Source organism: Camellia sinensis, chromosome 5 (assembly GCF_055761805.1).
Source record: "Camellia sinensis isolate YWXY chromosome 5, ASM5576180v1, whole genome shotgun sequence".
NCBI classification, from domain to species: Eukaryota; Viridiplantae; Streptophyta; class Magnoliopsida; order Ericales; family Theaceae; genus Camellia; species Camellia sinensis.
Window position 1 is genome coordinate 11028176 of NC_138965.1, and position 25338 is coordinate 11053513.

At 34.8% G+C, this 25338-nt stretch overlaps 2 protein-coding genes across 3 annotated transcripts; one reads left to right on the plus strand and one right to left on the minus strand.

The window, feature by feature from the left end:
* Window positions 1-854: 854 nt before the first annotated feature.
* On the plus strand, window positions 855-10705 carry LOC114260299 (chloroplast protein FOR GROWTH AND FERTILITY 2). Its single transcript, XM_028200381.2, has 2 exons — window positions 855-1337; window positions 9628-10705. Exons 1-2 carry the CDS (start codon window positions 1056-1058, stop codon window positions 10468-10470), a joined length of 1125 nt encoding a protein of 374 aa, XP_028056182.1. The 5' UTR covers window positions 855-1055; the 3' UTR covers window positions 10471-10705.
* A 1642-nt stretch (window positions 10706-12347) lies between these two features.
* On the minus strand, window positions 12348-25025 carry LOC114260298 (CDP-diacylglycerol--inositol 3-phosphatidyltransferase 1). Of its 2 annotated transcripts, none has more exons than XM_082868252.1 (11): window positions 23737-25025; window positions 23558-23647; window positions 22552-22636; window positions 22384-22433; window positions 21751-21790; window positions 21501-21545; window positions 21350-21415; window positions 21083-21197; window positions 20936-20992; window positions 20739-20837; window positions 12348-12728 (listed from the first exon to the last, which is right to left on the minus strand). In XM_082868252.1, exons 2-11 carry the CDS (start codon window positions 23616-23618, stop codon window positions 12669-12671), a joined length of 678 nt encoding a protein of 225 aa, XP_082724378.1. In that variant the 5' UTR covers window positions 23619-23647; window positions 23737-25025; the 3' UTR covers window positions 12348-12668. The 2 variants fall into 2 exon arrangements, with proteins under 2 accessions (XP_082724378.1, XP_082724377.1); XM_082868251.1 differs by having other exon boundaries at window positions 23803-25021.
* Between the last annotated feature and the right edge of the window lie 313 nt (window positions 25026-25338).

The following is a 25338-nucleotide window of genomic DNA, read 5'->3' on the forward strand; positions in this document are numbered from 1 at the left end:
CCCGCCCTCCCCCAAAAAACAAATGGTAATTCACGGTTGAAAACTAGGGGTGGTCGGTTTGGTTGCAGTCAGAGAATCTTTAATCAGTCATTTGCCTGTTGAATTGACGTATTGAGATCTGTTTGTCAAATTGGCGAATATAGATTGAGTAGATTGGCAGATGGATGCGAATCGGTTGGAAAATTTAAACTTTACAAATTTTAAACATAATACAACAATTTGTTAATATTTTTTTTTTGATAACAATCCAACTCAAAATAACCAAAAAATTATCAAGTAAATTGTCAAATATCAATAATAAATAGATATAGGAAACTCATGCATTATCAAAATATTTTATTACTTTTTTATTCAAAAATTATTTAATTTGATTTTTTTTAAATGACAAAATTAAGCCTTATATTTTCTATATAAAAATATCAAATATCAACCATTGTCATTTGATAAAAGGATTTCTAAATCAAAAATAAATTGAAAATATAACAGAATATCTAAACTATTTTTTAATTAAAAATACAAATAAAATATTTAAATAAATTAAAAATATAAAATCTTACAAATTATTAAAAGACTCATGATTTGACGATTCAATTACAGTCAAATAAATCTTAAATTCACCATCCATTTAGCAAATTAAAAAAAGGAAAAATTACCAATAGGTCCTGCTTTTGAGATTTTACTACCTGTTAAGTCCTATTGATAAATTTATTATTTTTATAAATAAATTTATAATGATAAATTTATCAATTAAAACTTATAAATAAATAAATTTAATTAATGAAACTAATTGATAAATACCTTTTAAAAAAATCAATCCGTAACTATTTATCCCTCATCACACGTCTATTCAAAATACAACAGATCGATTGATTCGATCAATTTAAACGAATCGGAAACCACCACTATTAAAAAGTGCATAATACGGAGCTCTATCTATCCAGATTGCCTTGCCTCTCTCTCTCTCTCTCTCTCCTGTGTGAACTCCTCTTACCTACCTTCAAACCTTTCCAAGGCCGGAAAATCTCAGAGAGAGAGAGAGGGGGGAGAGAGAGACGATGGAGAGACTTATCTACTCAAACCCTATCCCATCCAAACTCCACCGAAAGCCCTTCTCTCCTAATCTCCCTCGACTCGCCCGAGTTGACGCCGCAAGACTTGATCTTCCGTCGCCGTCACGCACCGAGTCCCGGTGGGTCGCCTCGCTCTCTCGAAAAAACAAAACTAAATTCCCTGTTAAATACTTGATCTCATCTTCCCTCGTAGATTCACCAGATGGGTCGAAGCCTAAACCCCATTTTCTCAAACAAATTGTGGAAAGATCTTCTCAGCCACCAAAGGTATGAAATGTCATGCAATTGAATGTATTTTCTTGCATGTTGTTTTGTGGGTATTTTGTGTTACTGCTATGAAAATGAAATTGAGGGTTCTTGTTGTGTGTTGTTGAGGTGCATTTGTTTCAATTTGAATTTTTTGCTCTATTTTCTTACCATATATATATATATAGATACACTAGTGTATACCCTGAAGGGCACGGTATAAATAATGTTGGGATTAGAATATAATTGTAATCCAAACACTATTTAATAAATTATAAATTATCAATTATTAATTTAATATAATTGTAATCCCAGCACTTCTTGTCTTAAAAATAAATAATCAATTATAGAGATGAAATTATGCCTTCAACCTGAAAATTCCTGTTTCTATACCAAGAAAATGGCATAGGCAAACAACCATTATTGAGCTTTGGTGACCCACCATGAAACAAACTCAAAAACATCTATCTAAGTTCACAGAAGGTGTGGGAGTTTCCAATCAAATGAAGGGATTTAAAATTAAACTTTATAAGAACATAGGTAAGTTTTCAAATGAAATTCAATTAAGGCTCAAATAGTTTTATTTTAGTTTAATTACGTGTTTTTGCGATCTTTAAGTTGTTGTTTTGTTCTTTCATTTACAGTCAACAATAAAGCAAAAAGTTTTGCAAGCAAGTAAAGAACAAAGTTTTCCAACAATCAAAGCACATCCAAACTCAATGTTTGAACTTTCAAGGAAGGAGAAAAAAAGAAGCTTGAAAACAAAAACCTATTTGGTAAATTTTTGGCAAATTTTCTACAGACTTAAAAGTCTAGAAATAAAACGTCCACTGTTTAATTGAGATTGAGATGGGTTCAATTGCAAAATACATTATTATTAACTCCAAAATTGGACATATCTCTATAAAGTTACATGTCAAATAGAAGGCTGACTATTACAAAAGAGAAGTACTGTGTGATGTACATGAAATCTTAAATGTAATACAAAATATTATCAACCAACAAATCCTTCAGGATTCAGAATTCAAACAACAAATCCAAACAACATAATCAACCAACAACAGCGATCAAGAGCAGAGAAAGGGAAATTCAAGAGACAATGTAAAATACCTCTATTTTGGTGTTGAACAATGGGTCTTGAAGCCACTGTTGGGAAATTAAAAAACATCAAAAAAAATTTTGAGTTATTGACATAGAATGGTAAAGCTAAAGGAGTCTCAAAAAGGTCTATTAGTGTGTCTTCAATCTGGGACTCCTTTGCATTATATATTGGACAATCAGTAGTGATGGGTCATCACTCATGTCCATCTATGTGTGTCCGTCTCTCAACTCACCCTTTGCCTTCTTTTATGCAAACATTTCAACTGTCATATTTGTAATCTCTCAATCTCCTCTTCTGTGTATCTTTGCTATTTTCATCTTACCCCTTCAAATGCCAACCACCAATCTTATCATTCTCTGTAATAATTTTTAGCATAATAATTTTGTAATTTAAACATCTAATTGATTGTCTTTTGGGGTTTGAACTATCATTAAATCACCCATGCAAAATTATTATACATTTTTTGTGTGTGCATAGAATCCTAGTATCTATATATACACACACAGTGAATACATTGCTTGATTATTCACGATGACTTCAAATGAGGGCACGTCGAAAGATTGTTCACTAAATAATTTGACCATTTCTATAATGGAAGCGCGATAGGTTGTAAATTAGAGGATGATTAGTCAGTTGCAGATTTCTGCATGGCAAAGCATGGGGTTGCCGAACCAAAAAAAATATTGCATATGAAAGAGAGAAAAAAAGGTAAGTATGTGCATGTTTGATTAGCAAGCCACAAAATTAAATACAGAGACACAGTTAGCAGAATTACTATTAAAGGATTTTGACACATATGTATACAACTAAACAATGATGAGCTTGGAATGTGTCCTATGCATTCACAAATACTGGAATGTAGCCCATGCATTAATAGAGAGAGAAGACCATCAAGAAAAGTTTATGGGATGAAAAGTTTCTACAGCAAGAAAAGGTTCTGGGCTGATGAGAAAAAAATAAAATATTACCTGGGTTTCTTTGTAAGGCTATGTGCTTTGTTGCAGAGGAGGGGCTTTGTTTGGAGTTTCAAATCCTTAGACTATATCACATTTACACAAATAGATTATCGTATCAAAACCCAAATAAAAATGCTAGATTCTCCCACCCTCACATTTACACAAATCATATCACATTTTACACAAGTAGAACGCAAATAAAACTCCTTGATTCTCACACCCTCTTCCAAAAAAAACCTAACCCAACATGGTACAAATGAAAATACAACGGAACAATAACAAAAGAGGGGAAAAAAAAGTGAGAATTTAACCTTCTACCTTGGAGCTGTGTGAATTGAGCTGTATAAAGGAAAGTTGGATGGTGCTATTGTGGTAGAGAGAGTAAGCTTGGGAAGAGGAAGAGGTGTGGTGAGAATGAGAGGAAGAGGTGTGAGAGAGAATGAAGTTTCAAATTTTGAAATTAAAATGAAGGTGAAAGAGAGAAGATGACTGTGACATGTGAGAGTTGAGGTGTGTTTGAGATGTGAGAGACGTGAGAGTTGGGTGGGAACCCAAAAAGCTAAATCTAGACCATTCAAACTGAATAAAACTGATCTCAACCATTGAAATGTCCCAATAAAACTCTTCTCACCTGTATTTAGGCTCTATTTGAAAATTGCTAACTTAGTTAATTTTCTAATTTTTTAACCCAAAAAAAATCTATAAAAAAATGATAAAATATTTTATAGTGATTTTAAAATTTTTAATTAGAAATTATAATTCCGAAACAGACTTTAAATTTATTTTTTTTTTACACACCCACCCCAAAGAGCTAAAGGGCCGAGTCGACTCAATTTTTTTTCACTCTCATTCAAACCATAATTCCCAAACAGGTTGCAAATCATAATTCAATTAGAAGCGGGTGAGTTTTTTTTTCATCCAATCCTGTCAAGTCAATTGACCAATTGATGGTAAAATTGAGCCTCAACTTCTGAACTATACATAACACAATACTATCTTAATTAAAAAAATGTTACATGAATCATCCAAAAGCACACAACATAGAAGAACCAAAGTAATGAAACCTAAGAATCTCAAAACTCAAAAACAGGTTCTAATTGCTTCTTTGAAATCAATATTAATGGGAAAATCTAACTAAAATTAAACCCAAGGTTCATTAAATAAAATTAACTGTACTATTTTTTTAAACAAAGATTACAGCCAAATACTTAAGTATACATCCACATATATGAATGTTTCATAAGGGTAAAGTTTTGTCAAGATTTGGGGTTAGCAGTTCAGATTATACAAAATTAGAAGTGAGCAACCAAACAAATCCCTAAGAAGTGAGGCAGTGACTTGAAGAATAAAAAAAGGTATCTAACAAATTGCTATCAAAATGGTGGGTTTTCTTACCTATCAAAATGATGTTGAGGATTTCATTTTCTAGAGTTCCAAGAATTAAAAACTCATAATACCTTTTGTGGGTAACAAAACAGAGCAGAAAGAGAAGGAGAAAGAGATTACCTCGGTGAGAATTAGTTTAGTTCCTGTTCTGGAGTTGGAAATTTCTGTTTGGTAACTGGTAAAAATAATGAAATCAAAAATGAAAGAGGAGCGAGGAATTTCAGAAATTAACAATTGTATATTGCAATGAGAGGAAAGAAAAATTTATATAATATCTTAAAATAGGTAAAACAATTCACACCTTAATTAAAAAATAGAAAATAAATAAACCTCTATCATTAAAACAGGTAAAACAATCAAACAATAGATCATTGAAAAAGAAAACTCTTCTATCATTAAAACAGACATTGCAAAATCAATAAAACATTGTGAAGAGGAAATAATTTTTTTTATAATATCTCCTCTATGACATAAAAATATTACTTCAAACCCCAATGACAACATTTTGAGATTAATGTTGGAATGACAGTTGCTATAAAATTGATGCTGGGATTAATCCCAAGATTAATCCCAATATCTCCAAACATTTTGTCCCAAGATTAATCCCAAGATTAATGTTGGGATGTCACTGTATACCCGTAATAAAATTGGACAGGAGAAGATTGGATAGGAGAAGATTAATCCCAAGATTATTTCTCCTTTAGCAATGAGAGGAAAGAAAAAATTATATAATATCTTAAAACAGGTAAAACAATTCACACCTTAATTAAAAAAATAGAAAATAAATAAACTTCTATCATTAAAATAGGTAAAACAATCAAAAAATAGATCATTGAAAAAGAAAACTTTTCTATCATTAAAACAAACATTGCAAAATCAATAAAACATTGTGAAGAGGCAAAAAAAAAAAATTATATAATATTTCCTCTATGACATGAAAATATTACTTCAAACCCCAATGACAACATTTTGATTTTAATGTTGGGATGACAGTTACTATAAAATTGATGTTGAGATTAATCCCGAGATTAATCCCAATATCTCCAAACATTGTCCCAAGATTAATGTTGGGATGACAGTGTATACCCATAATAAAATTGGACAGGAGAAGATTAATCCCAAGATTATTTGTCCTTTATTTTGTACTTTTGTAATTTTTATTTATACCGTGCCTTTATTTTAAAAATGAATTTTCAGTTTATTTTATTTTATTTTATCCCAAGATTAATCCCAATATCTCCAAACATTTTGAGATGACAGTTACTATAAAATTGAAGATGCAATATTTTTGTCCAAGCATTATAATGCTATACACAATGGATGTCATCAAAATTTGATCACTTCTTCCCTGTGGTTTCGGTAGAGGCAAAAGTAAAAACAACGGATTAAGGCAAGAGCAGAGAAAAGGAAAAAAAAATGTAAACACAGTCTACACAGTTTAGACATTCAAAAATCAAAACACATTTAGAAATGAAACCCATTTCACATTTTAGAAATCAAAAATGTTTAATTTTTCCAACACAAACACAAATACAGTTTCAATTTAGAACTTTGTATATATTATTCTTCATTAAGCTAATAATATGTTACCTGTAGATTAATGAGGGAAAAAACATCTAAAATGCAGATATCAAAATCTAAAATCAAAATTGGAATTCGAAAATAACTTCATAATTGAAACAATAAACGATGGGGGAAAAAATTAAAAATTAAAAATCATACTAATGGAGAATTCTAAGAAAATAAAAAGGCTTTGCTCATGAGATTAATTAAAGTTTGAATAATATGATATTACAAATTCTAACCAATTAAGTCATGAATTTCAAAATCAATTAATTGAAAAAGATTCAAATCCTAACAATTAACAGAATAAAAATTTAAAGCCATGGTTGTCTAACTTGACTATACAAATCCTAACTATTAACACATTCATTCATCAAATGAATTTGTAGGTATGATTTTTTTTATTTCATCATTAACACATGACACATGGCCAAAAAAATAAAAAATAAAAAAAGTATTTTTATTATGTTCAATCATGTACTTACAAATCATACCTATAGCAAGCATGATGGATGATAATTTCCTACAAATCAAAATAGTTTATGGATGAAATCACAACCACTCCAACCACAGAGGATATCAATAATATACCTACAAATCAACAATTTTATGGGAAGAAGAATACCATGGTTGCAATAAGAGCAATGAATGTCTAGTTGAAAGTAGAAATCAAACACATAAGAATACTATGTAATCCTCTTTATCATCAAATATTGTTTCATATTTGTGTGGGTGTGTTTTGAGTTATTGACTCCTAATATTATTGTTTCATGCAAATTTAACTAAACCCATCAAATCCATTTCAAATTATTAGAAATCAAAACCCATCAAACCTATTTCAGAAATCACAACCACTCCAACCACTACAAATTAAAATAGTTTACACCAAATTAAAGTTAGAGACTTAAAGTTGCACCATCTCTCTGCGTTTACTTTGGGATGACAAATTATTAGAAATCCATTTAACTTCGAATTTCTATGAATTAAACCCATCAAATCCATTTCAAATTTCAGAAATCAAAACCCGTCAAACCCATTTCAGAAATCACAACCACTCCAACCACAACAAATTAAAATAGTTTACACCAAATTAAAGTTGGAGACTTATAGTTTCACCATCTCTCTGCGTTTGCTTTGGGAAGACATGGTGACGGCGGAGGACGATCTGAGATCTGGGAGGGAGAGGAGATGAAGAGTGGCTGTCGGTGGAGATCGGAGGCGGCGCAACGGTGGAAGCGAAGCAGCAGTGGAGAGGAGGGAGAGGAAGAGAGAGAGAGCTCTGAGTAGAGAGAGATTGAGACCTAAGAAGTTGGAGAGAGAGAGAGTGTGCAAATAATGTTTGGATGCAGGTGATAGAGGATTGTTTTGGGCGGGACGTAGAAAATATCACAAAGCATCTTAGCCCTTAATGGTTAAAAACAACTCATCTCAACCGTTAAATTGAAATGTATCTCTGATACATTTTCACACAAATTCAAAAACCTTTCTCCCTTATTATATAGATATATATATATATATATATTTGTTGTTGTGTTACTGATGGGGAATTGGGGGTTCTTGCTGTGTGTTGTTGGGTTGGGGTGCATTTGTTTCAATTTGAATTTATTGCTCTTTCCTCTTACAATTTACTGGTTTTCATCATTGGTTTTGCTATGGATGTATCAACATGAAACTTATTGAAATCCTAGCTTTGAGTCCTTGGATCTTTGTTCTTAGCTACCTCCAAAACATATAGAGACAATGGTTGTGGACTTGATAGCTGGCTTGTATGATCATTTTCTCCATAGTCTGTTTAGTAGGATATATGACTTTTAATCTGAACTGTTCTTTACAACTAGTGTTAGCGATCATACTCAATTGCAGTGGTTGGGAATACAAAATTTTATCACTTTAGCTGAAGTAGTTTGCAAGAGAAATAATTGAGCAAAGCCTAGCCATAATATTCTTCTTCCTTCATTCCCTGCAAACCTTCCCCTCTTTATTTTTCTTTTGATGTAAATATGGTGTCTTATAAATTTTTAGTTCAAATCGATTGGAATTCTTGTGCAGCTTCAAGCTCTGGAAGCCCATCTTTTAATTTGGCTGATTTGTTGTTCCGTTCATCTTCTGTGATCTCCTTGTTTGGAGGTTTCATGGCTGCAAATTGCAAAGTTTTGACTTTTGACCATCACCGTGACTTTAATTTGGTTTTTGGCGAGCTGCATTTGGTAGTATATCTTGGTCCTGTCCTCATGCTTATATATAAAGCTTTAGATTCAAACGACATATATATATATATATATATATATTTCACTTTTTCATCAATCTCTTCATCACGTTGTGGTATTATTGTTAGTAGAAACATTCTAGCATACTTAATACCAATGCTAAGGAAGCACTCATATTGGCTAGTTATTATGTTTTTGGTTTATGGGGGGTGGATCTTTTGGAAGGAAAAAAAAAATATTAGTAAGTAGTCATCGGATTCTGATGATCAGTTTGTTTTCAAGAACGCATTTAATCAATCAAAGATGTGCCACTTTGGCTTTTATAACTAGGAGTTAGGTTTGCATAAGTATAAAATTTTGACTAATTTTTTTTTTTAAATAAATAAATAATTGAAGAAGAAGAAGCCTCAATTACAATCATTCAGGTGTAGGCTACATGAAGGCTTTTTTTGCCAATCAACTCTATCGAGCACTGTGGCCCCTGTCAATCTTTGGTAATTGTATCCTTTCCCACAGCCTCATCCCACGCTCTTTTATTCACGTTTTTAGGAAAATGATTATGTTGCCTGAATTATCTTTTGCCGTCTTCAACATCAGATGTGCTTCTTTGTTTCCAGCAAAATTGGATGAAGAATATTTGTTTGTGGTTGTCTTTGGAAAATAGAATTGTGGGAAGACCTGCTTTTGGCTTTTCCTCCATCTTGAATCTGAACAACATTAAATTATGTGCATGGTTTTGTGCAACTCAATAAAACTTTCTTTTGATACCCATAGCTGGGGTCTAAGGTTCTTAGTGTCTCATTTTAGGCATAAAATTCAAAGGTGAATTGCTTGAATCATGAGCAGGTTGTCCATCTTTGTTACATTGATTTGGATAATACTCCTAAATTTCAATCAAATCCTTGATTACCCTATTGTCTGCAGCACGCTAATAGCCTTTCCTAGCACTCAATTACTCCAGCATTACATGATTTCATAATTTTGTTAATGATTATAGTTGACATATTTCACATGTATGTAATCATATGTTTTTTAATGATTGTAATTTTTTTTTTTTTATGTTCTCAGAGCATTTTTCACTTCCTAAAATGTTTCAGGCAGTTGCTGCTGGAACAGTTGTACTACTTTCAGCTCTCATTGTGATATTAATCCATCCAGTGATTGTGTCACCAGCTTTCGCCACATTTCAAACTGCAGTCAAGACGGGGGCTCCGGCTGCAGCCACAGCCGGTGGAAGGCTCATTCATAATGAACTACTAACTAGTGCATGGACCGGTTTCTTTGCCGGTTGCTTACACACGCTATCCGGACCCGACCACCTTGCTGCTTTGGCTCCACTCTCAATTGGCCGCTCTCGAATTGAGAGTGCTGCTGTTGGAGCCCTGTGGGGTTGTGGTCATGATGCCGGACAAGTCATTTTCGGCCTATTATTTCTAATACTAAAAGATCGGCTCCATATTGAAGTTCTAAGAACTTGGGGCACAAGAGTTGTCGGTTTCACTCTACTTGTTATCGGTGCTATGGGAATCAGAGAGGCCTCAGAGGTCCCAACCCCATGTGTTGCCCTAGAAAACGGCGAGTGCGATGTTAGTGTCTATGAATCTCTGGAAAACCCAACAATTGGGAAGAAAAAGAAGATTGGTTTTGCAACTTTTGCCACAGGGATCGTACACGGGCTCCAACCTGATGCACTGATGATGGTCTTGCCTGCACTAGCTCTGCCTTCTCGCTTGGCTGGCGCTGCATTTCTAGGTATGTTCTTGGTTGGGACAGTAATTGCAATGGGAAGTTATACCGTATTTATAGGCTCGTGTAGTCAGGCATTAAAAGAGAGAGTACCTAGAATAACCGAGAAGCTCACATGGGCTTCTTCGCTTGTAGCAATTGCTCTTGGACTAGCTATCATAATTAGCCAGTTTTTCGGGTTTAGCCTATATTGATTTAAGTTTGGCATAGTTTCACTAGTTTACTCGTTAGTGTTTAGGAAAGATTTGGAAAGGGGTTCGTGGATTTGGCTGCAGCTGTGGATCATTGTTACGGTATCTTATGTCGATGAGAATTATCATTGTTATTTATTTGCCTTTGATGGTTGTAATTTTATACACGATGGATCCTTGCATCTGAGGAACTCTTTGTAACTTCAATTTACAGTCTGAGTCCAGATTTGTTTACAAATTTGCTCTTATGATCTGGTTTGTGCTCAGCTCATGTATGGATTTAAACTTGCTTAGACTCCCACATAAACTGTGTTGAACTCAGTCAGACTTGATCGACAGTGACATGAACAGTCATAAACTCGATTATTTGGCCATTCTAGTCCTTGTTCCACACCTAGTGGGAGCACTGCTTTTTGAAGCGCTCTCATTGTTCATTGATATTGCAATACTAAACATTAGAGAAGTCAGTTGGATATTTGTTATGCTCTCTTTTCTTTTTCTTTTTTGGTTTAACTTTTAAATTTTGAATTATTGTTGTGATCCTGTGTTAGATTTCGTGTGTCACTTAAATGAAATTTCATGTTTATCTGAAACCAGAAATCCCTTTTTTTGTTTTTTTGTTGACAACAAAAAGAGTACTATTAATTAGGAAAATAAAAAGTAGATGATTGGGGGGGGTGGAGGATTTGTCTTTTTACTCTTTTTTTGGTATTAATTGCTCCTTTTAAAGGGGGTTTCTCATTTATTTTTATTATTATTATTTTTTAGGAATTGGAGAGCCATATGTAGGATATGAGCATGTGCTTCTTTTACTTTTCTTATTCGTTCTCTGTGGTGACTTCTTCTCCTCTTGTACTTTTTTTCCCCTCTTTTTAATTAAAATTTTGTTTTTTTTTTCCTTTTTCTGAGAACTCAAAGGCATAGATGAAAATTTTGTTGGTGCCGACCAAAAATAAAAAATAAAATTACAAGAAAGTGGAAGGAAAGAAGTGAAATCGATTCATAGATTTATATAGAAAATTGGAAAGGAAAATAAAAAATACCAGAGAAACTGAAAAAAAAAATTAATTCTGTGTGTTTGGTTTGAATTTTTTAGATTAAGTTTTTTATTTTTCGTGTTTTTTTGTTTTTAATAAATATTTTTAAAATTTTTAGTATTTTTTTTTTATTTTTTTAGATGATCTTTACTTAGATGTATCTAAAAAATAAAAAATTTGTAAAAAAATATTTTAAAAAATTAATAAATACATAAAAATACAAAAAATATACTAAATTATCATATTTATATATATATATATATTTTATATATTTAGTAAATTTTTAAAAGATTTTTTTCAAAATTATGTGTACTTATGTTATGTCTAAAAATAAATAAATAAATAAATATATATATATATATATATATTTAAAATATTAAAAAATTCAGTAAAAAAAAATTAAAAAAAATAAAATAAAAAAAATAAGAAAGTAGAATTTTCTAAAAAAATATTTTTGAAAAGCCATAAACAAGCAAGCTGATTTATATTCCATTCATATTTCCTTCCTTCAACTTTCACTTTCTAAACCCCTAATTAAATTCAAGAAACAAACCCAATTTCAAAGGATTAAAAAGGGGGTTAAAAACGGAAGAAGCTCAAAAAGAAGACCAATAGCACACTATTACACAAAGAATCAATAGCCCTCAGATTTGTCCCAAAAAAACCCTTAAAATTGTAAGCCAGAGAGATAGAAGCAACTAATAGAAGTTAAAAAAGAGGACAAATAGAACACTATTACATAATGAATCAACACCCTTGAATTTGTCCCCAAAAAAACCTTAAAATTGTAAGCCGGAGAGATAGAAGCAACTAATTCTTATCCGGAATCCAAAGCAACACAAATTAAATGATAAACCATCTTCATACTGTCTATGAGACAATGTACAATGGCCCTTCTAGTGCCAAATGACCTAGGCTTTAAAAAAGAAACACAAAACCACACTCCCATTGTGACTTATACAAAAAACCATACAGAGTTAAATCTCTTCCTTCCTGTAGCAAGTCAAAACCATTTAGTCACGAACCATAAAACTGAGGGACACAGACACTGCTTGAAGCATGTTCTCTGTTTAACCAGATGACAACTCAATGCAATCAGGATGATAAAACAGTCTGCATCTTTGTGGAAGCAACATTGCCGTGGGGACATTTTCTTTTTCAATATTATGGCTTCTGCTTTTTGTTGATGTCATAATCCACGCACGCATCTGCTGCTGTCTTTATCTGAGAACCATAAAAGGAGTTCCAAGTTAACTCAGTCAAAGTAACTACAGTTATGATACAATACAGTGGAAATAAGAATCCAGAAAAGAATGACTTGTCCACACCAAATTCACCAAATATGACTATAATCCCAAACAAATCTTCTCTATCCTGTCTTGAATCAATCATGAAAAATCAACTTGTGAAGTTCACTTGAAAATTGTAACAACAATCATCATCATAAAAAGAACACCTAACAATTAGACCAGTTTTTGTGAACCCAAGTCTCTATTAATGTAGAATGATATTATGACATTATCATTTTTTAAGTATAATGGACTCATAAGGATTTAGTGACTAATGTTGTTTTTGGATCATGGATTTGAATAGAGATTCAGAACGGGAAAGAAAAAGACGAGAGAAATAGAGAAAAATATTTCATTCACATTTTACTTTTTTTTTTCCAAATTCCTATCTAAATCTATGATCCAAACACAACCTAAGTAAATTCTTAATGAGACTCCCCATACCATAATCATGAGGAACTAAGATAAAATAAAAGGTTATTTTAGATTATCACATGCATCCCCTACATCGGCTGATAGTGTCGGATGCATCACTGTAAGAGTTTGTTACTCCGTGTTTCAAGATATGGCAATTTAGATGACACATCTCCTACGTTGGCTACTATTAATGCTGAACCAAGCTCTTACCCAACCAAAATCACAGCCATTCTGGAAATTCACAACCCAGTCTAAAAATTAAAAACAAAAAACCAAAAAACCAAAAAAAAAACAAACGAATGGTAGAAAATTAGATAAAAGCATATGATTAGTCAAAGTTTTAATGATTTTTTTTTTCTTTTTTTTTTTTGATAAATTAATGAAAAAATTTATTAAGTGTTATTAGAATCAAAAAGCCTATGAAGAAACAATATTCTACACAAGAAAGTGTGTTCTTTATTATCAACCAATTATTAGGCACTAAGAATTTGAGCCTAGTTCAAGTGGTCGTATCCTATGTTACTTGGAACGTAGATCGTTTCAGTACGTGGAATAGAAATGGGAAAGTAGTATGTTACATGCTCTAGATTGTATGTAAATTGTGGTACAATAGGGGTATACTTATATGGTTTGCACTATAAGAATTCAAGGTACTTCTAGTTTAGAGTAATTTTTTTTTTTTTTCGACAATTAGAAATCTAATAAAATGTAAGTTATTTTCCAAATTAATCATATAGTAACACATTTTTATTAGCATTATGACCCATTTTTTACAATTTTGTCATGTCAAAAGTTTACTCACCTTAGATTCAGTTCATTATATTTGATATTTTTTACTCCCAAGGAAACCTTAAGAAAATATTATTTGAAAAAAAAAAAATAAAAAAATTATCAATTGCTTTGGATCGCTAAATTAATCATTTTGGAATGAAAGTACACCATATTTCAGTATTTTCTGTTAACATGGGTTGTACCTCTAGGTTTCTAGAGGGAGGGGTATGCCGTTCGAGCTTATGGAGAAGTATCGAATGCCCAGTTGTGCTTAACCTAACTTCTTAACATTTTACCAAGGGTTTTGTAGGAAATGTAGTTGCGGTCATTAGGAAAGGCGATAGGATTATATTAGTTAAACTAGTTATTGAAAAAAATATAGTAAGGCCTTGTTTGGGGACTAGCCGATTTAGCCAAAAAGCCAAAAAGTTACTAACAAGCCAAAAAGCCAACTCCTCATACCAAAAAGTAAAGTTTTTCTTTTCTCTCTACTTTTTGCACATCTTTTCGTAGAAATTCAAAAAGTCATCCCAAACATACTAGTTTTTTTAGCTCATATTTTAACCAAATAGCCAAAAAGTTACTAAATTAGCCTGTTCCCAAACGAGGCCTAAATGTTATTAGTGCATACACCCCCCAAGTAAGGATTAGATGATCAGGCTAAGAGATTTTTTAGACCAAATGGAAGAGGTATTATAGGAGATACCCGTTGGAGAAAACCTAATTATAAGTGGAGATTTCAACGGCCATATAGGAATAGATAAACTAGGTTATGAGAAGACGCATGGTAGATATGGTTTTTGTTAGAATTTACCATAAACCTACCACCACTACCACCTCACCTAACCCACTACACCACTACCACCTCCACTTCACCTACTCTCCACCTACTCCCAAACACACTCCTATATAATAGGAATCCTTGTAATTGTAATATGACAACAATCAATATCAATCAAATACAATCAATAATAATACATCAGTTTGTTTTTATGGTATCAGAGCAAGGTTAAGAATTTAGTTTTTTTTTTTCGCTTCACCGGCGGGCGGCAACCTCGCCTTGGCCGCCCGCCGGACCGCACACTCTAGTCCTCTAACTCCCTTGGACTTACTAGAAAGAGCTGCTACCGTGTATGGGGACTGTCCTTCTGTGGTGTACAACAACACCACTTACACGTGGTCAGACACCCACCGTCGATGCCTCCTAGTCGTCCTCCTCATCCTTCCTCATCATCGGTCTTACCTCGGCAGCTACTTCAGGTCCAGCCGGTTTATGCTCCGACGCCGTCACCACAAAATTGACCTTGGCTTCCCTTTCCGGCGACGATCTCGACTGAGGAGATGGAGCCATCAGATCTATCTGAAATTTTTCTTCCCGTGGACTGCAATCTCTGGGATTGTTTGATTCGCTTTGTCGCTGTCGTGTCCTCACGATCATCTTCTGGTTTGACAACACCCGACTCCTTCTTCGGCGAGGTGACCATCGCCGCCGCCGAGTCCTTCGCCGGACCCATAATGAGCCACTCACCATTTGTAATATAGATCAATCAATAATACAATTCTCTCTATTTGTTTTAAAAAAAAAAAAAAAAAAAAAAAAAAAAAAAAAAAAAAAAAAAAAAAACGAATGAAGAAGCGGAAGAACTGCACACAAACCTTATTTTATTCATGTTTGGGCTCACCCCGATCACCATTTTACAACAACACTAAAAAAAAACAAAAAAAAAAAAAAAAAAAAAAAATACCCACACCCACAGTGGGGTTTTCTTCTCTACTCTGCTGCGGGTCTCTTCTTCTTGCCTCCGTCTTGGACAGTCCTTGACGGTGCTGCATCTGAGTTTTCCACGCCGCCCAGCACGTTCACTCCCCCATACTCTTCCACTGCAGCATATGGCGGCCCTCCAAATCGGAACATCACAGTGGCCTTCCGCTTCAGCTCCTTATTTTCTGCTTTCAGCACGCTTATCTCTGCTCGCGCATCCTTATACATGCGTTGGAGCAGAGCCAGTTGGGCGTTTACATGCTGCACCTCATTTGTCCTACTCTGCAGCCGGTTCGACAAATTTGTGACCGCCGTCATGCTTTCCACACATGCCTTCAAAGTATACTGATTGGCCTCCACATCTGACTGCACTGCCATTCTTTGCTCCACCGACCGCATCGGAAAGTTCAACGGAGCAAACTCCGGGGCGCTTGGTTGAGTTTCCAGTGCCACCGCACCAGTTCTCTCTCTCGTTGACTCGTTGAGGTCGGGAAAGAGGGTGAGTAGCCCGCGGGAAGACGATGAAGCCATTTTCTAGGCACCAGAGTGTTACACAGTATCTCTCTCAGAATTCTCTCTCAGAAAACAGAGTGTTACAGAATTTCTCTCAGAAATCTCTCTCAGAATATCTCTCGCAGGTTTTTTGCCTCAGCCTCAGCCTCTGTCTTATAGCCGAGGCAGCCACGCGCATCGCGCGCCTCTTACCACCAGCCGACAAACGGGCACGCAAGCCAAGGCGCCCACGTGCCTCGCCATCATGTCCGGCACACCTTTTGATGGATTGGGCACGCCTTTTGATGGCACGCCTTTTTATGGATTGGGCACGCCTTTTGATGGCACGCCTTTTGAAAGATTGGGCACACCTTTTGAGGGTGCGACTTTTTAAGGGTCCGACAAGACTCAGTAAATTGTCCCGACATTGATTCCGGTTAGCTCCTTTATGGGTCCGACAAGACTCTGTAAACTGTCCCGACATTGATTCCGGTTAGCTCCTTTATGGGTCCGACAAGACTCTGTAAACTGTCCCGACATTGATTCCGGTTAGTTTCTACAACGGTCCGACATGACCCCATAAACTGTCTTCTACAACGGTCCGACATGACCCCATAAACTGTCTTCTACATCGGTCTGACACCGCCATCCAGTGTCCTCTACACCGTTATGACACCACCATACAGTGTCCTCTACAACGTTATGACACCCCATACAGTGTCTTCACCAACGGTCTGACACGACCATTCAGTGTCTCCTATCCTTTTTTATTTTTATGTATTTTCTTGTTTTGTTCCTCTCTTCAAACTCAAGTTGGTTAGTTTCTATCCTCCTTGAGTTTGCGGGGGGCTGTTAGAATTTACCATAAACCTACCACCACTACCACCTCACCTACTCCACTAAACCTAACCCACTACACCACTACCACCTCCACTTCACCTACTCTCCACCTACTCCCAAACACACTCCTATATAATAGGAATCCTTGTAATTGTAATATGACAACAATCAATATCAATCAAATACAATCAATAATAATACATCAGTTTGTTTACAGTTTTGTTGATAGAAATGAGGCTGGAGAGAATATTTTAGATTTTGCGTTGAATTCTGACATGGTGGTGGCCAATACTATGCATAAGAAGAGAGAGAAGTATTTGATAACCTTTAAGAGTGTGTCAATTAGAAGCTAAATAGATTACTTTTTAGTAAAAAAAAATGGACTATCTAAAATGCAGCAACTATAAGGTGATTCTTGGAGAGAGTCTAACGTCTCAACATAAGATTTTGGTACTAGATTTATGCTTTAAAGGACAATACCAAGTTAGGAAGAATAGTGGGCGTCGTAGGACAAGATGGTGGGACCCAAATGAGACAAACTATAAATATTTAAGAATATAATGGATAAAGAAAGTACCTGGGACTTGGAAGATGATGCTAACACTATGTGGAACTCGATGGCCAATTATCGATGGCCAATTATATGAGGAGAATTTCAAGGGAAGTTCTTGGAGAGTCAAAAGGAAAGGGACCCAACTCTAAGGAAACTTGGTGGCAGGGGATAGGAATGGCAACGGGGCGGGGCGGGGCGGGGCCGGGGATCACACTCCCTGTCCCCGATCCCCGATGGTCAAAATTTCCCCGGCCCCGATACCCGACGGGGAGCCTATTACCACCCCCACCCCCGCCCCCGCCCCCGCCCCCTAACGGGGATCGGGGATCCCCGACCCCGAAGATTCCCCGGTCAAAAAAAAAAAAAAAAAAAAATTCAACATAGATCTGAAACATTCACACAAATCGCACCCATACATAGATCTGAAACATTCACAGATCTGAAACATAGATTTTCATCATCAACAACAACATTCACAGATTGCACAGATCGAAAAAATTAATACAGATCCAAAACCCAACAAATCGTACAGATGGGAAATCAGATGCAAAAAATAAAAAATAAAAAATCAGAAACATTCACAGAGAGAGAGAGAGAGAGAGAGAGAGAGAGAGGTCAAGAACAAACACAAGCATGACATCGGCGGGGAGAGAGAGAGGAGGAGGGAGATCGGCGGGGAGCCCAAACAGAGCCGCCGTGGCCAGCCTCTTAGGGTTGTGGTTGCGACAGTGTTTGGAGATGAGGGAGGGTCTCGTTCGCCGGTCGAACTGAGGAAGAGGAAGAGGGAGATCGGCGAGAGATCTGCGGGTAGAGAAGGGAGATCGGCGGGGAGAGAGAGAGGAGGAGGGAGATCGGCGAGATCAGCAGGGAGACGAGGGAGCTCGGCGGGGAGAGAGACAGAGAGGTGAGATGAGAGGTTATGTGTTTTAGGGTTTGATATATATATATATATATACGGATAGAATAGTAATTTTATATCGGAGAAACGGGGCCGGGGAACGGGGACGGGGCCGGGGCCGGGCCGAGTACGGGGCTGAGACACTTATCCCCGTCCCCGGCCCGAAACTGATCGGGGATTAATTTTTGAATACCATCCCCTCCCCGTTGGGGATATTTTTCGGGAAAAAACCAATCAAATCGGGGTCGGGAGGTCGGGTCCCCGTCGGGCCGGGTTTAAATTGCTATCCCTAGCGGGGGGAGGAGATTCAAACGGTAGTAAAAACGAAAAAAAAAATGCTTTAAAAGGTGACAATAGAACGAAGGAAAATCTTAAGAGCTACAGATTGGCTAATAAGGAGGTCAAAAAAGTAGTGAGAGAAACTAACTCGAAAGCTTATGATGATCTATACACTAAACTAGATAGTACGGAGAGAGAGAGAGAAAAATATACAAACTTGTTAAGATAAGAGAGGAAAACAAGAGATTTTAATCAAGTTAAGTGTATCAAAAGTGAGGACTTTAAGGTGTTGGTGAAAGATGAAGAGATTAAGGAGAAGTGGAAGAACTATTTTGAGAAGTTGTTAAATAAGGAACATAGGGGAAGGTCAAAAGGGGAGGAAGTAGCCAGTAATAAGGAAAATCAAGACTATAGGATCTATCGCAAGATTAAGAACTTTGAAGTGGAGATTGCACACTAAGAATATGAAATCAAATAAGGCTTGATATCCCTATTGAAGCTTGGAAATATTTGGGTAAAAATAGCGTTGCTTGGTTGACTAGGTTATTTAACAAGATTTTGTTGACTAGGAAAATGCCAGAGGAGTGGAGGAAGAGTATTTTAGTGACAAGCTATAAGAATAAAGGAGATGCCCAGAATTGCAACTATAGAGGAATTAAGCTGATGTGTCTTATAATAAAAGTGTGGGAGAGAGTGATGGAACGTTGATTGCGAGATATAACAGAGATGTCAAAGAATCAATTTGGATTTATGCCTATAGGTCAACAATAGAAGCGATCTATCTTTTGAGGAGAGTAATAGAAAAGTGTAAAGAAAAGAAAAGAGACACTCATATTGTTTTCATCGATCTTGAGAAAGTATATGATAAAGTGCCTTGAGATATAATATTGTGGGTGTTAGAGAAGAAATGGGTGACAAAAGGTTACATTGATGTGATTAGGGACATGTATGAAGGTGTGGTGACCACTATTAGATCGCCTGCTGAAGAGACAAGTGAATTTTCAATTATTGTAGGGTTACACCACGGATCAACCTTAAGTCCTTATATTTTTGCTTTAGCTATGGATAAGTTGATGAGAAATATTCAGGATAATGTGCCATGATGTATACTTTTTGCAGATGATATCGTATTAGTGAATGAGACTAAAGAATGAGTTAACATTAAGTTTGAGACTTGGGAGAGAAGTACTTGAATCTAAACAATTTTAGATAGGCAGAACTAAGACAGAGCACATGAAGTGTAATTGTAGTAACAGTAACAATAGAAACAGATGAGAAGTGAAGATTGAAAACTAAGAACTACCTAAGAGTGCATATTTTTATTATTTATGATCGATTATCACAACAGCTGGGGAGATTGGAATGGATATGGCCCATAGAATTAAGGCGGGGTGACTTAAACACTAGACTAAAAGAAAAGTTCTATAGAATGGCTATTAGATCAGGGATGTTGTATGGGACAGAATGTTAGCCAACTAAGAAATAACATGTAGATAAGATGAGTGTTACTGAGATGAAAATACTAAGGTATATGTATGGCAAGACTAGAAAAGACAGAGTTAAGAATAAGCATATTCGTGACTGGGTAGGAGTAATAAATAGAGATATGAATCTCCTTAATTTGACTAACCAAATAGCCGTTGATAGAGTCAAGTGAAGAAGAAGGATTCATGTAGATAGGACTTAAGGCTTAGTTTGGTTTGGTTACATTCCTTAATACTTACAACAGTCACTAGCAAATGTTTATTACAAAGAATCTTGACATAAACAAGCATCAAAAGCATATGCACAAATCTAACATATGAATACAAACTTACAAATTTATATACAAAATATAACATGAAAAATTAAGCTCACATCAGCCTATTGTAGGAATTTAAACTAATATGTGATACATTTAATTAGGTAGGTTAAGTAAAGCAGCACTTTTTACCTGTATAACATTTACTGCTTGCTTGATAGCCCATCCAACCACAAGTAAAACAAGTAGAACAGAAAGAACTGAGTTCTGTTTTGTAGCATCCATTATAACCTAAAACAACAGAATAAAACCAAATAACCCGGGTAAATCCTCACAAGTCACAACATTCACGCAGAAACATTAACACACTCAACCAAATGAAGCCTCACATTTTTCAGATTCTCATTCTGGTTCTTCGCAAGAAGAAATAGAATAATGTAAAGAACCTGCAGAGCAAAGCCACTCAGACTAAGAGAAAATAGCATAGACATGAAAGAATTGTCTTAACCATAAAGGTAATCCAAAGAAACATTCACCTCACAAGCAACACAACAGTAGCACATAAATATCCGATTGCCGTAGTATGCCTTGAATAGCCAATTAGTACTGTCTTTTACATCTTTATGACTCACTTTGCCTACCAAGAAAGTACTGCAATGAAGAAGTGGGGAAGGGGGAAAAAAATAATGATTCATCAGAAGTTCTCTCGAAAATAGACTTGTAACATCAAATTGCCAGATCCATTCAAGCTTATTCAGATATACAATATAACATGAAAAATATAAACTCATATGTCAAAATACCTGTACATCTGCAACCAATGGCTGGCAATATCCAAAGCAAGCAATGACAAGAAAACTAGGCCAGGCCTGGAAAATATCACGTAGACAACCTCAAAAACACATAATAAATCAAGGTGCAGTTACTACAAAAACAGGGTAGAGTAAATTCTACCTATATATTTGGGAGAGAATTACCAGTAGACAAGTAGTGCTAATCCTGAAACACAAGACATTGTGATCAAAACAGTCAAACTAGAAAATGGAATAATTGAGGATATTTATAATAAAAACACTACAGAAGATGATGAAGGAAAATTGTCCCCTTTTTTTTCTTCTTCTTCTTTTTTTTTTTTTTTTTTTTTTGTGTTTGTGTGTGTTGTTTGGGGGGGGGGGGGGGGGGGGGGAGTTTTATAGAAGATTACCTATCTGTAACCATGTCCAAAACTGCTCCAAAGGTCGAAACTGGAAATAAGAGGAGAAAGGGGGAAATGTAAATCAAATTACCCATTAATATTTATGAAATTGCAAAAAAAACCCTAAATTATAGCAGTTCAGCAATAGTATGCAACCTTGCTATCAAACAAGATGTATAGTCCAGCTGACAGTCATTTCAGTAACAACTTCAAATTCTCTAAAACAAGAAAATTTCTGTTAATTTACTAAGATTTCTAGAGAAAAACTCTTCTACTGCTTATCAATAACTAAAATGTGTATTGAGTACATTAGGTTTCAGGAAGGACACACACAGAGGAAGAGATCACATAGTCCATTCTAAAACATAGGCATTAGAATGAGGGGAGGGGAAAGAAACAAGCAAATAAAATTATTGGAGCAAAAATTTTAGAGTCGTATAGATAATAAATAGTTTTAGTGCTCCATTTCATATATAAAGTAACTAGTCATTCCTGTTTTGCTTCAAGCCATGCATCTTATGTAAATAAAGAAACCCAGCGTTTGCAACTCGTATTATCAGGAAGTTATCCCATCTAATTGGGACTAGACACTGAAGTAACGTATAGCTGATCCTGATAGAACTAACGAATTCAAATTCGTACCTTGATTGAATTTGCGAGCAAACCAACCATCCAAGGCATCACAGACAAAGCTGAAACCACACATTAAAGCATTCAACACTTTAACCTCTACACACAATTAGGGGCTACAAAAACCATTATGAACAAAAAATAATACATAATACATAAACAAATAAAATATGTTATCACCTAACAAAATAGAGAACCGAGAAAAGCTTTTTGTCTGAAAAGCAAATGTAGAAGGCAAAGCAGTTCATAAGAACTCTTATGTATCCTGCATACACATAGAAGTATAAAAGAATTAAATGAAGCAAATGGAAGAATATAATATGTGAGTAACCAACCATAGAAAATAATTCTAATGAATCATGCATTCCCATATAAAGGGCATCTCCAATCCTTGGCTGAAACCCATAACAAATTTAAATTTGGATGAAAATCACTCAAAAACACTCTCCACTCCATAACCCAAACTTATATCAAAACTAAGTTTTACTCGAATTTTCACTCAAAGACTCAAATGTTTACTCAAATTTTCAAGGCTATTTTTTGTGGCTCTCAAATTTACCTCTGTCATTAGTAAAGCTTTCACTCAAATGTATGCTTAAACCTGAGTTTGTCCATTGGAGTGGTTCATATATCAAATAAAGCCTTCAGAGTTGGCTTAACTATTAGGCTACTTAGGCGGTTGCCTAAGACCTTATAAAAAAAATTCAAAAAATTATATTATTGTCGAAAGCCCCAATTTTCCAAAGACTCATTTTAATGTTTGGTTTGACGCCTCTAGAAACCTCGAGCTGCTACTGAAAGCTTTTAAAGAAATTAGGATATGGCTTGAGCATGACTTGACATGAAAATGTGATATACCTACCCATCTAAGCATTAATAACCCAAAAGTGGCAAGATGCAAACCGAATATACAAGTAATAATATATTTGCAGAATAGCAACAAGAATAGAATTACATTTAATTTGTTGCATACCCATATAAGCATACCCATGAAATGATTCTATATAATTTGTTGCATACCCGTGAAATGAATTTATGGACACATAATACAAAATCAAATGGCAATGCTATACTGTAGTGTTATGCAATCAATACCAATTTTGAAAGGGAAGAGAAAAATAGCAATCTTAAAACACAATGCTGTGCCCTAACTGGTAAAGAAGAAGAGAGTAAACTGGAAACCCACCAATGATGTTGGGAATGTAAAGGTACACAGATAATTTTCTTGGTCTCGAATTCTTGGCCATTGAATAAATCTCTCTCCCACCGATCAAAACTGCATTGAACAACCCACAAAAACTCTCAAAATCTCAATCGATTTGCATATACGAAAGTCCCAAATCAATTTACCAATAATATACATACATATATATATGCGTAGAAAGAGAGAGAAGAGAGAGAGAAAGAGTGGCCGGTGACCCAAAGCCTTGCCTCACTGACGGGCAGATTGAGCTCCTGGCAACTTTGTTGCAGGGAGTTTTGGGGGCGTTTGTTTTTTCTTTTCAGCATTAACCCTGCAAGCCCCCGTTTGCTACAACTATGGGAAATTAATTATAGATTATAACTTAATAGATTATAATTTATAACTGTAAATATGAATTGATAACTTATTTAGTGTAGGGGTTATAAATTTAAGCAATAGAGTAGTATTTGATAAATAAATTATAAAATAACTTTTTATTGTGTAATTATTGTTTTCTCTTATGAATATAAAAATTATAAATTTGTCATTTTCTTCGCTCTAAATTTTGAAAAAGTTATTTCATTAATGGAAGCTGATATAATTAGTACCTAATTTGGTACATTTTTCCGTTACTTTGATTTTTTTATTTTTTTTAATATTGGGTTCACAAGAAAACAAAAAATGTCATTGCAATAAAAATGTCATTTTTTTTTTAACATTGAGTTCAGAAGAGAAGCCTAACCCTTACTCATAATTTTTTTAATTATACCTCATATTATATTTAATTATGATATTTTTTCTTTTTTTTCAATTATAATTTAAAAAATTAAAATTCATTTTTTTTAATTATAAGATACATAACATTTCCTCTTCTTATTTATACTTCATGAACACAACACAACACAACACAACACAACACACACATATCAGAAATGGGTCCTTACCAAAATCTGTAGAGAGAGAGATGAGAGAGAGAAAGAAACCTGAAGGGCGACCAATGGTAGCAAGCCAGGAAGTTCTACAGAGAGAGGCTTCAAAACCATCCCTAATAAGCCTCAGGACAATCCATGTTGATGCTAAGTCCAAAAACATGCAGCACCATTAACAGGTACCAAGCTATTATATCAATCAATGTTGTTATCCAGCAAGCTAGCAGATTGGGTTATGATAACAGCACAAGTCCAAAGTAGTGGTTGGATTTCAGATTTGATAACAGCACAAGTCCAAAAACACATTAACAACCCATTTTTTTTATAAATTTTTTCAGAGTTCTATAAGCAACTATAAGTTTTTTATTATACTTTTTACCTAACCTCAATCAATGAATATCACAACCCAGTTTTTTATTATACTTTTTACTTAACCTTAATGAATGAAAATCATAACCCAAGTCAACTCACATAATTATAAACTCTTTATTAGCAAGATTCTTATATGAAAACATAGCCAAAGTGAATAATAAAAAAAAGAACTTGCAAATTGGCACTACAATGTAAATGCCATATATCCAAATTCCTCTCTATCAAGAGACCTAAATGCCTTACTGTAAGTAAGGGTGCACTACATCATCTAAGCTAGGTTCTCTGTAAAGCTCCACAGAAATAAATTACAAAGTAGTCTCCAAAAATCCTCATACATGTCTTTAAACTTTTACTACTTGCCCAGCCAAGTGACATCACTCGAAGCAATTCTATTGCAAAAGAAATAGTGTCGCTCAGTTTTAGTTTCAATCTATCAAAGGTTCACTAAGCCAATTTAATTGATATATAGGCAACAATCAAAAA